Raw genomic sequence first — 17,808 nt, 5'->3', positions numbered from 1 at the left:
TTGAAAAGAGCTTCTGCCACAAACAGGAAAATTGTTGCAACAGTGCAGCTTATGCACCATCTGGGTTACCCATTGGGATGGAAAATCACTCGTAGGCAATAGCTGAACTCGGTGCTTGAAAAGTTCAAGAAGAAATTGGAATAGTGAAAAACTAGCCTCTTGGCATCTGCATGTACGGCTTCACATAGTCCAATCCCTCTTGGTTGCATATATATAGTTTTATCTACCTTTGATGATGTTTACTCAGCGGGACATTTCCTCCTTCATGTCTGCAATAATGGAGCTCTTTTGGCAAATTCATCATCACCGCAAAGCTCTCAGGCGCTTTTTAATGGATCACCTTTGTACCCTGAAGATGCGTGGCGGTCTCAATATTTTGAACATTCACTTGCATCTTTTAGCTCACAAGGGGAAAATGATGCACAAAGTGATCAGCCATGGGCTGCCATGATGAGACACTGGCTTTCCCATCTTACCTCTTATGTCTTTGGCCATTGGAGTCCAACGCAATGGGACTTACTATTTGGTTATATTAATGGAAAAATTAAGGGATGTCCTTTTCTGAGTCGAATGCTTGTAGATTGGAAGCAAATCCTCACATCTCAAATGGGTGGGACGGCCCTCTCTGGGTAGTAACTCTTTGCGAGCTGGAAGTATACATTGGTCAAAGGTGTTTGATAATCTACTAGGTTTACAGGAGCCTAGGCCAAAAAAGAAAGAAAGAAAGAAAGAGTTGTTAAAGTCTGTTGAAGGCCAAAAAAGATGAATCTACTGGATGAATCCAGTACCTGTAGTTCCTAAGGATTACCAGTAAATTTGTTCTTTTTTTTGGGGAACTGGAAGTGTTTGTCACACCTCCAAAAAAAGAACAAATCTACCGTTAATCCTTAAGAACTAGAGGAAGGACTTCATGTGTCGAGAGTAGCACCGGTGATGTCCTAATGTGTATTAGGGTTAGGTGTTGGTCATGAGTAGTCTGAGCCCTATGCGGGCCCAACAGGGGTCGTATAAGAACTCCTGATGTCCCTTGAAGATGTTCGGATCTGTTGTTGGCCTCCTTTGCCTCTTTCTAGGGCTTACCTAGGGGCGGCATGTTACCGAGGTTACTGCAATGATGGTATACTTGATGGGACGGTCGTTAGTGGGGCCTTTGTCCAGTCTTATGTTAACTTGGCATGTGTGAGATGGGCTTGACCCTAGCAAGTTGTTGGACAAGTGTTATGGATAATGTGGATGCTTTGTGTGAGATGCAGAAAAATATATTGTAGAAGGCCTACTGGCCATCCATAGGTCATTTGTGCTTGTGCAAGCAATCAAGATAGCCATTTCCAAGCGGCAACTTTCAGTAGGGGACCATGAGCTCGCGGAGATGCAGTTACTCTTCCAGACATAGTTTGAGATACTGACCTTGTCCTGTTGCATTCTTCTTTCCTCAGGATTGAGGTGCATCAGAATAGTGATGGCAACAGCATATGGAGCATTGTAGACCAGCTGCAACTCCAATGGAGGTACATATGAGGCTGGGAAGACACATCCCTGCTAGTGGACAGTGCTGAGAGGCAGGTTGATCGGAAGCCTTATTGATCTGTCCAACAGGAGATCTCACAGAAGCTTTGCAGTTGGGCTAACTCTATTAATCCTAGAAAAGACGACTGTCAGGCACAGTCTTCTTAAGTACATTAAAGGTACACAAAGGTATGGTGTCAGGTACTGTGCAGGAGAAACTCTTAGAGCGCTCTGCGGCTCTGATTTTCTACGTCTGGTTTGCTGTTTCATGCTTGTAGGCGATTGTGTTTCTTGGTTGAGCTTAAAACAACCTATAGCTGCACTCTCGTCGATGGAGGCATTGGACAGGACTGCTTGCATTGTGACATGCACAGCAATATAACTCAGATTTGTGATGGATCTAGGATGAGATTATGGGGTTTAGCTGCATTTTTTTGAACATGTTAATGCATTGCATGCCTTCATGGACTAGCGTAGTAGGTTCTTTTTTTTTTTTGGGCAAAAAGGAGACTTCTATTAAGTAAGAAAGAAACTCGCTAGAGCAAGCTCTGTGCGGAAATACAACATGCTAACCATGTAATGCAAACACCTCAAAGGAATGAGGTAGAAAGAAACCAAGGCTGAGGCTGAAAATGCCAAGTCAACCCTGCAGAAGTCTCAGCAAAGAAGGGAGAGTCTCCAATCTCTGAGAAAAGTAACTCTCCTGGAGGAGGCTGCTCGAGATGATCCCTGCATGGTCGCCCAAATGGCCATCAGAGTGTGTACCGTATCTGTCCAAGTACTGGCCAAGATCTGAGAAGGGTGAACGTGAGAACCCTCTAGAGCCTCAGTGCATCTGGCTCTCCAAATGTGACATGCTGCAATGCTAGCTAAGATCTCCCATGGAGAGTCAACCGAGGAATGAGCAGCTCTGAAGAGAGTGGCCGGAACATCCTCTAGAGAGCACGACTCCACAACATGTCGTTAGATGTGAAGAGCCCAAGAGGAGTCAAGTCTCTCAAAGAAGACCTGGGGCCCTGAAAGAGTGAGCCAAGCCACTGATCCCCAGGTCATGAAGAAGGGTAGGCGAACAAAAGTGCTGAAAAGTCTTGCAATACCCTTCCATATGATTCTTGCATGTCTGCAATCCCAAAGGCAGTGCTGTACTGTCTCTAATGCAGAAAGGCAACGAGGGCAAGAAGGGTCAGCTCCGAACCTAGATCTCCATTGGTTCACTGCTATCCCACCATGAATAGAAAACCAAAAGAAGAGAGTGATTTTTCTATTCCGGTGGGATTTCCAGAGCCTTTGCCAAAAAATTTTCTGCAAGTCAGCAAAAATTTGAAAGTTCTCCCAATGATGAGCTCTGGTAGGCCTCCAACCCCTAGAGCTCAGCTGGAATTTCCTGGCATTACTGACCATGTAACGAAAGAAGGGAATGCCCTTCTCTCTATGCCCTTCATCTATCCATTCCCATTCCCCAGGGTCCCATTGCAAAAACTTAATTGGGACACCTCCATAGAGCCACAGCCTCCATGAGCCCAGGGCGATGAGAAGCGGGTCAGGATCCAAGTACCACTGTGAGAGAGAGCCATGCTCCATGAAGCCCACTATCCTGACTGGCTGAAACGGTACCTTCAACAAGATATCATCTGTGGATCTGGACAGCCTGCCCCCCGAAGAAACATCAAAGACTAAGGCATCCTCATGAGTGTCACGACAAGCAATCACCTGTAAAGGAACTCCCAATCTAGAAAAATCCCCCATTCAGGTGGAGCAAGTAATAGGCATATCATCTGTGTCCACCCAATCCAAGGGCAAGGCTCTATCAATCTGTTGGACTCTCCCTGCACTCCCTCTGAGATTAAGAACCAACTGGGCCTGTCGATCTGCAGGAAGCTTCCTGAAGGCTTTCCATGCTCCCACAGTAGATGCAGGGCCCCTCTCCCATCTTGGCCACTGCATGTAAGGAGAAGCTCCAAGTGGTTTGCCATGCTCATCCAAAATACTATCGTTCCACATGAGAGGCTGCCTTTCAATCTCTTCACGGGTGGAAGGGGGAATCCTGTGAAGAGTACTCGTGAAGCTGGCCCATGCTTTAGGATAGCAACCATAAGAGGGGAAGAGGGAGATCTGAGGTGGGCTGTGGTGAAAACCCATCTGGTATTGTGTGTCCAATCCTCTCCAGAGGTGGGCGTGCGAGACTGTATGCATCTGATAAAGAAATCCTTCCAAGGCTCTTGCCCTGGCATAAGTCCTCTCACAATGACCTTGTAGAGTAGGGCTCTGCACTATAGATCCGGGTCGATGATATTCAAATCCCCTTCTCTTGTAGGAAGAATCAAGGTCTCCCAAGCCACCCTGGCTGTAACATCAGTTGTGCCATCTAGACCACTCCATAAAAAGTTTCGTCCGGGTCTCTTAAGCTGATTGATACAATCCCTAGAGTAGCACCAACAAGAGCATACAAGCCATGCTCTTTACCCAAGTGAAGCCAATATCATTACCCCAATCCGGGGTGTGATCATCGCAAATCCAGAAACCATTGGATTTATGCCAATTAATGTGTGCACCTACAGCTGTGCAAAATAAATCCAAGGCTGTCCAGAAGGAAGTGAGTGTCCTGGGGGAGGCATCCAAAAAAACAGCCGTGTCATCTGCCAACTCACTATCCAGGAGCTCTTCTTCCCAGCGGATAGGAAGCCTCAGCCCATAAATATCAGCTTGAGATCTAAGGTAGATACTCATAGCTTCCGCCACAAATAGAAAAAGAAAAGGGGTAAGAGGACATCCTTGGCGGACTGATCTGGAAATCTGAAATCGGTCCCCTCTTCCCCCCCAATGAGCACCTGGCTATGGGCTGATCTGTAGAGAGAGGATACTCCTCTAATCCATGCATCTGAAAAACCAAAGCGAGATAGAGTACCCTCTAAAAAATCCCAGTCTACTCTGTTGTAGGCTTTCTCAAAGTCCAAGAGTAGAATGGCCAATCTTTGGCGGCTCTGCATGGCCCATTCTGAGGCCTCCCAAAATGAGAAAATATTATCAAAAATACTTCTGCCATGCACAAACCCTGTCTGCGTGTCATGAATCAAATCTAGAAGAAAAACCTGTAGCCGTAGACTGATGGCTTTCGCCAGAATCTTCTAAAAAGTGCCCAATAGAGTGATGGGTCTCCACTAAGACACTAGATTCCTATTACCCCCCTTTGGGATGAGATGAATGAGACCATCTGTAAGTGAATCAGGCATCTCACTAGAGTCCCACACGCCCTGCAGGGCTAATGTAATGTGATCGCCAATCTGCTCCCAAAAAGTAATAAAAAAGGAAGGGGTAACTCCTTCCGAACCTGGGTACTTGCCCTTGTGAAGGGCAAGCAATGCAGTCTTGAATTCTGCATTGGTGAAAGGTGCATCCAGAGAACCATACATCTCATCCTTTACCAATACCCACACTGCCAAATAACCTCTTTGGCATCATCTATGGCCTGTGTTCCCAGATCTGTAGTAAGAAGGGATGCAAAAAATTCTGAGGCTATACGCATGACGGCATCCGGATCTGACTGTAAAACCCCGTCTGAGTCAACAAGCTGCGAGACACTATCTCTACTATGTCTGGGCCCATGAGTAGAGAAGAAGTGTTTGTTGACCTTGCCACCCATCTGAATCCAAAATGATTCGCGTGCATGAAAGGCATACTCTGCTCTCTGATCCAACAATGTCTGCATATGAGCCCTTGCTGCAGCAAGGCGCTCCTGAATCCAAGCATCAGTGGGCCTCTTCTGCTCTTCCCTTCGAAGGGACGCTAACTGCTGGTGTATACCAATCTCACGTCTCCTAGACTCAACGACTGTATGATAATAGTAACTAATTTCGGATATGGTTGCAGCTACCTGAGATGGGCGGACAACTCCACCCTGTATGTGGGAAACCCAAATCCGTAAAATATCCTCCGTGAGGCTCTTCTCTGCATAAAAAGCATCTGGAATCCTGACACTGGCAGAGCGGCCTCTCCGATGAGGCTCAAAAATCTGCAATACCACTGGAAAATAATCTGAGGTGGAAACCCAAGTAGAAATGCATACAAATCCGCCTCTGTCAAGTGCCCAATCGTCTACATAAAATCTGTCAATACGTGCATGGATGGGCATATGTAATCTCCTGTTCGACCAAGAGTACAGGAGTGACTGTGGCATAACATGAAAGGCATCATCAAACCAAGTGTCCCTGCCACTGGACTGAAAGAGAAAGGCATACCAGGCTGCCCTCTCCAAAGAGTGAATTCCACCCTGTCTGCCTCCCTTTTTGTCTGATGGCAATTCAACCATGTTGAAATCACCACCAATGATCCAGGAATCTGCAATGGGGGCCCAAGACAGTAGTTTCTTTTAAAAGGAGATCCTCTCCCCTCTGTTGTTGGGGACATAAAAATTGAGAAGACCAATCTTACGCCCTCCAACCAAAATAATGATCCATTGAGCTCTAGAGGGGGAGATAATACCATGACCAACGACCAAGGGGAGAATAGAAGGAGAGATCGAAATGCAAGTACCTCCCCTTGTGCCCATAGCAGGCAACCATAAGGTATGTCTTGAGAGCAGTTTGTCAGACTTAGCGCAATCACTGGCATCCAACTTGTGTTCCTGGATAAAGAGGATATTAATAGCACCTCTAGTGACACCTGGATGAAGCTGATTTCGGATCAGCTGCCTACGGCGACGGTGTGGAACTTCGCCTAGGCCCTGTATGTTCCAGCTAACTATCCTCATCGACGGGAGGATGTTGGATCGAAAGGCTTACCCGACCTAGTAGAGGAGACCAGCTTCCCTTGGGCCGAAACACTCCTGCTAAGGGTAGGAAACTCAACAGGTGAAAGGATCCCCACACCTACTAAGGGGGAGGCCCTATCAAAAGGAATCCTAATGACCGGGACCCCTAAGGTGGAGGGCACAAACTCCTCATCATCCATGAAAGTCGCCGAATCTGCTTGTGTCGAAAAAGAATTCCTGAGAAGCAAGTCTGGCCGAGTGCGAAGAAGACATGCACTCGTGGAAGATGGATGAGAAGGACCTGCCAGGCCTCTATCAGCAGAACTGGAGCTGGGGGTTGAGGAGGCCTGTGGCAGGGCTGAAGAGGGATCTGGAGTCCTCATCTGTGCATGCACTTTCTCGATCGTCTTGACTGTGATAGGAACAGTCTGTGGGAAAGAAGTATCAGAAGGCCCCTCATGATCCGAAACCAAAGTGACTGGGGCTGGTGCATTTGAAGGCCCCTCCTGATGTGGAGCTGTAGTGTCTAGGGCTGCAGCAACATTCATCTCTGGAGTCTGGATGGCGTCTGTCTGAACCTGATCAAAAGTCTCCTCCTAAGGTAAAGGAGCTGCTCTTATCACTCTCCATAGTGGTACTGGGTGTGCTACGGGCTTTGGGCGCCTTGCTGCCCCTTGTGTCCTAGGGTGCACGAAGCAGGGCGCCTTGCTGCTCCTGGTGGTCCTGAAGTGTGTGGTACAGGGCGCTGGGGAGGTGCAGTCGGGGTAGTACGTGAAGGAGCCGCACTAGAAGACCTCTTGGGTCTTTTTCTCTTCCTTGGGCAATCTCTAGCAAAGTGCCCAAGTGTCCTGCAGATCCTGCACTGGTCCTGTCTACTTGTGATCTCGACTCTCTGTCGAAAGAGAGAGCCATCTGGACACTAAAGCATAATGTGGTCATCCGAAATGTTAGGGTCAGAGACAATGACCCTAACTCAAGGCACCCCGTCCGCTCTGATTGCCTTTGCCGAGGAAGAAGGCATATCAGGAAGGGGAGGGATCTTAGTGACCACTCCGAAAGTAGCTCCGATAGTACCAAGAAGTCAATAGTAGACCTGAGGAAGACCAGGGAACCTGATGAAGAGAGATGTGACCTGACTGTCCTCCTCTACTGGATCGAAGCCCAAGGTGTAGGGCAAAAGAAAAATCCTCCTCGAAGCCAAGGTCAAAGGATTAGCTTTGAGAACAAGGGCTGTGGAATCATGGGAGTCAAAAACAACCTAGAAAATCCTCGTCCCAAAAGTCGAATATCTTTGAGGTGTGGGGCGAGATCTCCTGGTAATGCCGCCAGCATCCAGTCTCTAGCCTATGATCTGGAAGGGTGTGACCCAAAGATGTGTGCGAAGAGCGATGTGGAGCCCTCGAGCTCTACATCTTTTTTGAGGCTCTACATCTTTTTTGAGCTGCTGCAACTCCTCTTCTGAAAATATGACGGTTCTCGCGGCCGGTGGGGGTGGACGAAGATTGGCTAGATGGGGATCCATTCGTCGATCATAGTGAAAAGGCCGATTCAAACACTGTAATTACTCCGTCCGTGGAAATGCTGCCCAAGACGCCCTGGAACAAGGGCGCAAGAAGGGGAGGAAAATTGGAGAGGGGAAAATAGAATAGGGAGGCAAATTGCGGGTAGGCAACAAAGGGTTAGGAAGGGGGTGGAGGAGAGGAAGGGAGGGGCGCGGGGTAGGAAGGGGTGAAGGAGGGGGCAGGAGGCGAAGGGGGGGGCTGGGAGGGGAGGAAAAAGGCAAGGGCAGAAGGCGGGGGGGAAGGGGGGAGCGATTGGGGGCAAAGGAGGGGGCAGGGGAGAGGGAGGGCGGGGGTGGAGGGGGAAGGAGAGGGGCGGGGGAAAGCAGGGGCAGCAGATGAGAGGGGAGGAGGGTGGCGGGAAGGGCAGGGGCAAGCGGGTGTGAAGGAGGGGGCGGGGGAGAGAGAGGGAGGAGCAAGGGGGGGCAGCAAGAGCGAGGGGGAGGAGGGGTAGAGGGCGGGTGGGTGAGGGGCAGCAAGAGAAGGCAGCGAGGGGGAAAAGGGAGGGGCAGCGAAGGAGGGCTGCGAGGGAGGGGAGAGGTTGTTTGTTACCATTGGCTGAATATTTCCCAATATGGAAGCCAAACTGAGGATCAGTTTTTATACGCCCTTGATTTTTGGATTGACATTCATATCTTTTTTATCTAGGCTGCCAATGTGTTTTAGCTTTAGTTGTCATGGCAAGGTCTGGACCCAGAAAGTGGATGTGTTTCAATGTCACTCCATGTTACGCTCAAGTTGAGGTAACATGACCTCGGAAGGATCAATGGACATTTTCCTTTAAAGGATCATGTCCACCACTGACCTTCCGAGGTCATGTTACCTCAACTTGAGTCCTTCCCTCTTCAGACATGAGTGTCCTCGATGATAAAGTCTGGGAACACTCTCCGTAATTGGTATATGGATTCCATTGTTCCTCGGTCTAGGATCCTTGTTGGTTTGCGCCCTGCATTATCCTCTATCTCTTGAAACAAAACAACACCCTCGATTAGTGAGTCACTTGCATGCAAAAATTTCTTTAAACGAGAAACATGAAACACTGGGTGTACCTTACAACCTTGTGGTAATTCTCATTTATAGGCCACCTTGCCTATTCTTTGTAGAATTAACCACGGCCCACAAGATCGTGGTGATAACTTAGCGCACTCTCCTGCAGTCAAAGACTTAGAGTGCAAAGGAACTTTGAGAAAAACTCTCTCCTTCCTTAAATTCTCTAATGGAACTGTTTTCATCCGCATATGCCTTAGCTCTATCCATAGCCTGATAGATGTAAGCTCTCGCAAGTGCAAGCATCTCTCACATCTCAACCACAAAGTTCGCGGCACTAGGCACTTTCTGAGGTACTCGAACTGTAGTTGGATTTGCTGGTCTATAACCATAGTTCAGCTTAAATGGACTGAACCCTGTAAAGGAATGTTTTCTATCGTTAAAGGCAAATTCTAGCAGTGGCAACCACTCCAATGGTGATACTTGGTTTAGAAGGAATCTCAACTGGCTTCGGCTGCTTGGCTTGGCTACTAGGCTGTGAAGCACTTCCTTTGCTAATCCACTTTTTCTTCAACCCATTTTTCTTCAGGTACTCGTACCGAGTCACAACTTGCACAAACCCACTTGGTATGTTTCCTTTGGCATCCTTATAGCTGAAGGCTATGGCAATGGCTTCATCTAGCGTGTTCGCATATTGAGCCCAAACTTCCATCTTGATCCGATCATTCAGTCCAAAGGTAAAATCTTACCAACTGAGGTAGAGGTTCATAAACTTTCATTACACTTTCTCTAGAGGCAAGACGCAAACCAACAAGGATCTTGGACTGAGGAACAATGCAAGTACGCAATCAGAAGATACCCACGGTGTTGGTTGCATGGCATGGTTTACCTCTATCAAGAGCGACGTGGGAATCCATATACCAGTTACGGAGAGTGTTCCCAGACTTTATCATCGAGGACGCTGATGTTTGAAGAGGGAAGGAATGTTACACTCAAGTTGAGGTAACATGACCTCGGAAGGGTCAGTGAAGTGACAAGGCAATGACTAGATGGGTCTAAGGCTATGGGTCTTAAATGCATTAAATGTGTAAATGTGCCTAGGGGCAAGTGAATTAATTGATATCCCAAGAGAGAGGTAGTAAAGATACATTTAAGAGGTACCCTAGAATGAAGACATGTAGCAGATTAGATCCATCTAGGGAACTGGGGCTTGTGGATTAGCATGAAGAGCTTTCACGTGCGATTGATATCGTGATGAGCTTGCTACCACAAAGAATTGGTTGGGAGGAATAATAATGTGCCTGCACCCGTGATTGACAGTAGTCTTATATACTTGGAATATGTTGTACGTTCTTTGATCGTCATACTCCAAATATGGGAATTGGGATATTTAGAGCTTCTGGGAATCAAATTCTCTTTGGTTAAACCTCTTTCATTCTATTTTCATGCCATAGCTTTTTCATCTTCATGCTTTATAATACTGAAGATATTTTGTTTAATGAAGTCTCGAGATTGAATAGATGAGAAATATGAATAGAAACGGTTGAATGGGGGACGACCATTTTCCAAGCAAAATCTTCTGAGCATCTGAGCAAAGTAAAGAAAAAAGCTTTCAACTATGTAAAAGTATGGCAAAAATGGATCAAAGAAAACATAGTTTCACTTAGAAATATGCAAAGTATTATAGGATTGCCCATTTCATACACAAATCTTTACATGAATCTTTGGGGATGGTGAATAACATAATGGGATGGCTTCTGAAGAAACCCACATGTGTAGTAGATTTCTCCATGAAAATTTCCTTATGATCCTTCTTACAACTTTTACTTAATAGGGGGGTGACATTGAAAACCCTCTCTCAATCTATCTTCATGAAAGAGTTTCTCCAAAGAAACCTCATTGAAGCAATCCATCCAAGGTAGTTTCGCTAGCGAAACCTCTTTGAAGTAGGTCTCCCAAGGTACTTTCGTTGGTGAAACTACCTCAGAGAGTACTCATAACTCACACATCCAATGTCCAAATATAGTCATTCAGCCATTCAAATTGATCTGAAAATGCCATTTGAGCACATCTAGGGGGTTATATATTACAAAATCTTGCATATACTATCTTAAATCTTGCATATATGTTATGAGAGTAAATACATTAGCCCAATGCTTAATATTTATTTATAGTAATTTAAACTTCTTTAGAACATATGCATGAATGTCTTGTTATTTATGCTTTAAAAACACTAGAAAGATCTTGTCATATTGGCATAAATGTGTTTAATAAGTAAGTATATATGTATAATATTACTACATTGAGAGTGATTTGTCTGGGATAATTCTTAAAGAAATTATTTTTCAACACTCTTTTTACGTAATAAAATGGGTACAAAGGATGTCTATGAATAAAAAAATTTACGTTATGTGAAAGTGAATGAGTGATTATTTTGTATATATATATATATATGATAAAGCGATCTAGTTCTTGTGAAAATAAAAGTGTAAAAACCATGTTTCCTAAAGAAATACCTTTTTTATAAGTCTCTTGAAAAATACGCTCGGATAAAACTGCTCATAGGTTTCTACTCGTACAAATGACGCACCGGAATGGGTAACTTTTTAAAAATTAAAGGAGTTCATATAATTTTGGAATCGGTTAAGGGACCTCGCTTCTTTTTCTCACTTATAAGGCAGCCAATACTCTCTTTCGGATTCTGATTTAGGGTATCTTAAAAAGGACCTCAGTTCTTTTTCTCACTCATAAAGGAGCTAATAATTTGTAAGGGGTATGGTTAGCATTTGGTTTATCCTAACTGAAGGCCAATAAGCTTGTTGCATGGCGACTAGACCCAAAAGCATTCTGCATACAATCTTAATGCACATAATCACTTAACTATGTGATGAAGATTGGCTTGAATACATTTCTCAGTATCAATTGTGATTATTGTTTTCATATCTTGGCAGATGGTGGTGGAAACTGGGGCACTACGCTACTTGCATTATTTGGTTTCTCCTTCTGCTTTACAGTCTGTGCAGTCTTAACTTCTGCAGGTCATCGAAAAGTGAAACTGCAGTATTACAATTTTGAGGTGGCCCCTAGTGTTGGGTAAGTGTGACGTTTCTTTAAAGTAGTTCTCTGTTGGAACAGCATCCGTGTGATTGCTTTGAAGCATAATTGTCATACGTTGAGACTATCCTAGAAAGCACAACCTTCTCGGCACAGATCCTCAAAATTTCAAGGCTGTTTTATATATAGTTGTTTGTGTATATGCAATGTATGTATATGTATATACATACATACATATATTGACACAGTTCACTTTTGAGAATGTATAGCAAGTATATATATGCAAAAGTAATTCAACAAACAAATCTTTTTATCTTTTTGCAAATTTACACCGACTCAACAAGGCCTTTGCACCTGCTAGCTGTATGAATGTTGTCACTTGTTTTCATGCCGGCATGCTACATATCTGCTGAACTCTCTTTTCTGAGATTATTTGTGTCTTTGTCCAGTGCAGGTGGGTCGCTTACTGAAGTAGAACCTTATATTCCTTTCAACATCAATCCAACCGGAATGCAGCCTTTACTTGCCACAACAATACTAATGACTCTCCCCAGCTTTTTGGCAAGGTTGGTTTCAGTAATGTTTGCAATATGTGCAGATTGAGTTAAATGTACATTGCTTCCCTTAGATATATAGACACACACGCGCACACGTGCGCCTGTCTTTCTTTCTTTCTTTTTAGGGGGAGGCATAGATTTTGGATCACCTTCTTGATTTGACAAGAATCATTCATCTTTTTTGTTACATTGTCAAATCATTTGTGGTATATTTGCTCTTCAGGATAACTGCAAATCAGTTCTGGATAAAGATGAAGGATGCTTTAACGCCAGGGTCATCTGGCTCCAATCCTTTTCTATATCATTCAGTTACCATATTCCTCATTTTTTTGTTCAACATACTAGACTTGGTAAGTTAAGTTGAACATGATGCAGCCTAAATCTCTTTTTACCTTCATAGTATCAAACATTATTAAAGTCTAGACATAGTTTTGCAAGGTCGCTTTTGTGATCGCATCGAAGGATGATTATAGAATAGTTCTAGGTGTACTATTCTTAATATTGTCTAGCAACCCACAATAGAAGGCTAGTGTAGTGGCTTGAGGGCTCAAGGACCCGAACCAAGTTGACACGCACATGGGAGAGAGAAGAAGAAGAAGAAGAATGTATTACCGTCCTCTGGGGGCCGAGAAACCGACCCATGGGACCCATGAAAATCACAATACAAGTGTCTCCCTTCTTTTATGGAAGGGGTAGGAAAACAACTATTCTGAAATACATTGAGTAATACAACATTCCCGATATTGAAGAATCTTGGCAATAAAATTGCCCAGAGTGGCTATATGGGTATGTGAAAGCAAGCTTGCGAGGGTGTCGTGTTCCTTTGTAATGTTGTTAAAGTCCCTCCTTATGCATGCATATCGTGGGCATGTAAGGAGGACATGTGCCTCTGTCTCTACTTGTTCTTGGTCACATAACTTGCAAAATCTTTGTTCCCTTGAGACATCTCCCCAAGCACCTTTCTCTACCTCCAAAGTGTGTGATCGGGTGCGGATGAGTGCAATACTTCTTCTTGCATTTGCAGGTATGGGTATAGTTATGTACTTTTGTGCATTATCTTCCTCCTTGGAGTAGGTGTCCCAATAGATGGGATTGATATGTGTACAATAGTACTCATACTTAGCCCTTTTCTCAGCTGATTGCCATTTTTGTTGCAATATTCCCAACAAAGCTTTATGAAATGCCTTCTCATCCATTTCCCCGGATGACATCTCAAGGTAGGATGTTACTCTCCATCTTTGGAACCATCTTTGAATGTCTTGCCACCAACCAGATGATAACATCTTGCTTTTGTTTGTCTTTTGAGGCCTTTTACTTGCTTCCCATGCTTTCATTGGTAATCTCTGCCACCCCATGTTCTTGACCTTCTTCACATATTTGAAAACCCTTCGTAGTGCTCTCAGTTCAATGGGCCTTGTACCAGTCTCAATAAGCATGATTGAGTACGGTGTAGTAATTTTGACTCCTAGATGCCGTCTTAGAAATGATTTCTGTATTTTTTCAATATCATTCCATTTTGATGCTGAGATGCTTCCTCCCCATACTTCTACTGCATATAGCACTGTTTGCACCACATATGCATCAAATAGAATCCGTTTGATGCTCCATCTCTTAGTGTCACTATTTCTGCAGTCATTTTCAAAATGATAATACTTTCCCCACCCAGCATCTATCCTTCTATGGACACAATCATTCCATCTATGATTTGCTGGCACATCTATTCCCAAGTATTTGAATGTGTTTACCCTCTCAATTTCCTGCTCATTGAACATAATACTTGGGGTGTTTGCAGGCTGCTTTGAGAGAGAGAGAGAGAGAGAGAGAGAGAGAGAGAGAGAGTCATATTAACGTCTGCGAAAGGCCTATGGGACAAAAGACAAAATGTCAAAATGACTTACATCATTTGGATAAATCAGAGAGTCGAGGAGTGCACATGGCATCTCAGCTCAATTATTATACACACCTATACATACTAAATCACTCTACTTTTCTCTACCCTCCAATCGTGACTCTCCTACCTCTCCTCCACCCTCCACTCTCTTCTACCCTCTTCACTTGGCACTACCCTCTACTCTTCTCTATCCTCTTTACTCTCCTCCTCCTCTATCCTCTTCACTATCTACTCTCCTCTATCCTCTTCACTCTATCCCCTCCTCTTGAGTCCTGCTACTCCTCATACCCTCCATCCTCTTCCTCCTTCTCCTTCTTTCCCAAATGCCTATTACATACTCCTCTCCACAATGACGAAAGATGCGTATTGGAGACATGCCACCTACATTGATAGTTATGCGGGAGGAGGTGGCTCCAAGAAGTGGAAATGCAACTATTGTGACGTTAGCAAAACAGGGTCTGTTACACGGTTGAAAGACCATCTGGCAGGTGTTCCCAACAAGGATATAGATATGTGTAAGTTTGTGCCTCTTGATGTGCTACATGGCCTTCAAGAATGGAAGCGTAAGCGCATGGCTGTTGCAACAAATCAAGATGAAGAAGAGACCGAGGACACGGAGCCATTACTTGATACTTCTACTAGCACATTGGGATATCTGCAACATCGAGCGTGGGTCCTAATGCTTGGAGGATGCCCTTGCCACATGGAGCACGTAGTGTGGATGCTAGTGTGGGAAAAAGAGGCTCATTACAAAGGGCTAGCATTCAAGCACGCATGCAAAAGCAAGCAGTCAAGGAGGCCACTAGTGAGCTCATGAAGCTCTTTATACAATGTGCAATACCCTTTCATGTGGCAAAGACTTTGCGATGGAAGAAGGCCATGAGAGGTGTCAATCGCATTGGGTATGAATGGTAAGGGCCTACATGTGAAGCCTTGAGGACACGAGAGCTAAGAAGAGAGAGGACACATGTGGAAGCACAAATGCAGCCCTTGAAAGAGGCTTGGGTAAAGCATGGGTACACACTCTTATGTGATGGATGGTCAGATGTACGTAAGAGGAGTGTGTAGAACATTCTAGTGTCTTCTTGCAAGGGGACAATGTTCTTGAGAGCCAAAGATGCCTCTGCCGCAGGTACAATGAGATTACAGGATTGTACATTTGGAACCACATGCGTGCAGCCATCTTGGAGATAGGTGCGGACAATGTGGTGCAAGTAGTGACAGATAATGGCAGTAATTGTGTGGCTATGGGTGAGATGTTGCAAGATGAGTTCCCAAAGATTGTGTAGACATCATGTGCCTCACATTGCCTTGATCTTTTGATTGAGGGCCTAGGAAAGATACTTAGATTGGTGCTATTTTCTCCACTGCCCTATCATGAAGTTTGTCACGAAGAGACCCATAATCCTCAGCATCTATCGGGCCTACAGTGACCTTGAGCTATTGAAGCCCTCAACCATGAGGTTTGCTTACATGTCCATAGTGGTGGAGAGGCTCATGCACTAGTGGTTTTTAGGTGAAATGCCAATGAATTGGGTGAAATGCCCTAGTGCCAGACTGTTTTTTTTAAACTCTTTTGAGAGTTCCTAGTGTGTATGTGTGTATTTGAGAGCTCTTTTTCCAGAGAGAGAGAGCCGGAGGTGGAGGAATCAGTCAAAGCTATTAATCCTCACTTGAGCTTGCTCTGCGGTTTATATTCATTCTCAATGAAGTACTTTTCTTGGGAAAAAAAAACCTGTTAATCCTATTTACACAGTTCACATCACGGACATGGAGGGAAGCACATTAGGGCTCTTGTACGAGTGTATGGACAAGATTAGAGAGGCCCTCAACAGAAACACTTCCCTATCTTCTAACAAGTAAGACTAGAATCACTAAATTACTATTAAAGGCTAAAGCTCATTGTTGCAATTTTCAGTTTATCTATGAATTTCGTATGTTGCATAGTCACAAGAAACGTTTCGTCTGTTTCGCCGTTTCGCTGTTTTGACAGGTTTTGTTTCATTTCGTTTCGTTTCGTGTTGTCAGACGAAACGGATAGGTTTCGAATTGATACTTAATATATACCCTTATAGGTACAAAAAGATATGTTATATTTAAGTTAGAGTGAACAAAGAGAAATATAAAGTCAAGATACTAAAAGGAAATTCAAAACATAAACACCTTGGATTCTAGAAAAAACGGGGCAAAAACGTTTATTTTGATTTGGGCGAAACAAAGGTTTTGTTGAGAGCGTTTCGTCCTATTTCGAAACGTTTCGTCTGTTTTGCGTTTCGAGGTTTCAAAGAGGACGAAACGGGTTTTCATGTGACTATGGTATGTTGTGTGTGATTTAGGATCCAGGACATCCGTGGAGTGTGGAATTACAGGTGGAATTGTTTCCACTGCCCAATCCATGTGGTGGCACACGTATTGCATCCTCTATGGCGTGCTAAAGAGAAATATGAAGATGAGGGGTTGGAGGAGGGGCTGCAACGATACCTACAAAAGTGGATAGATAGTGATGTACAAATGCAATGAAGATTGGAGGATGATCTTCTTCTGTTCCGCAATCACAGCCTCTGATTTGGTCGACTTACAACTAGGCTCTGAGAGACACAGTTGCATCATGTCTCCTGGTGGGAGAAATATGGCAAGTGTGCTCCTACTTTGGTAGACATAACTTGAAACTTCACTACTTGTAACTTAACTTTTAAGCAGTTAGTTGTAGAAATAATAAGTTACTGATACTTATCTTTGCTTGAATGGATTATGACAGAAATGCTTTGCTATACGAGTTCTCTCCCAGGACTGCAGTTCGGGTCCTTGTGAGAGAAACTGGAGCACTTAGGCCCTCTTCCACAAAAGAAGAGGAATAAATTCAGCACGGCTCTATTGGAGCGGTTGGTTTTTTTCCATTGCAACCTCTGCCTCCTTGAGTACTCTGCCAACTCCCCCGAACCTCGCCAACTGGATGTTGACAAGGTGGACTTGGAGAAGATGAAGGCCATACCAGATATTCCAGGAGAGGAGCTGAACATATATGCCATGTTGTTCGAGGAGATGCCGGCACCAACAAATCACACACGATTGCAGCCATCTAGAGATGGTGCTAGCACTTCAGCTGCACCTGATGATGCTTCTTCTTTGTTAGACAGTGACACCCATGACTCATTTGAGGATGAGGAGAAAGAGGATGTCGAGTCGATGGATGATGCAGATGATGGAGATGAGACTAGTGCTGTACCTTTAGTTAGACAGTGCTAGCCTAGTACTACTAGATTAGGCCCTAGGGACACTTCAGATGCGTCTTAGTCTCTAGAGTCTCTTAGTCTAAAGTCTAGACTATGCTATTTCTTTTTTTGATGATTATACTATGACTAGCATATTGAAGAGCCAGGACGTTGGTGGATCCAAAAAGTGTGCTTGGTAGCACTGTCTCTCCAATCAGGCTAGAGCATCTCACCCCCGTGTTAGTCGTGCATGGGCTGCATGTGTCATAGTGAAAATGAGTCGTGTGAAGACTGC

General features: G+C 44.5%; 1 protein-coding gene across 3 annotated transcripts in view; it reads left to right on the top strand.

Moving 5' to 3' along the window:
* SCY2 (SecY protein transport family protein) overlaps positions 1–17,808 on the top strand; it is a 207,058-nt gene that overhangs the window by 157,192 nt on the left and 32,058 nt on the right. For all 3 annotated transcript variants that reach the window (XM_087395478.1, XM_087395477.1, XM_087395476.1), the window contains 3 exons: positions 11,751–11,892; positions 12,303–12,419; positions 12,634–12,760. In XM_087395478.1, the coding sequence (XP_087251604.1) occupies positions 11,751–11,892; positions 12,303–12,419; positions 12,634–12,760 (386 nt within the window). The remainder of the gene's footprint in view (positions 1–11,750; positions 11,893–12,302; positions 12,420–12,633; positions 12,761–17,808) is intronic.

This window comes from Dipteris shenzhenensis, chromosome 24 (assembly GCF_047967505.1).
Source record: "Dipteris shenzhenensis isolate YYH24624 ecotype China chromosome 24, Dip_SZ_1.0, whole genome shotgun sequence".
NCBI lineage: Eukaryota > Viridiplantae > Streptophyta > Polypodiopsida > Gleicheniales > Dipteridaceae > Dipteris > Dipteris shenzhenensis.
This window is presented reverse-complemented; position numbering and strand designations above follow the sequence as displayed.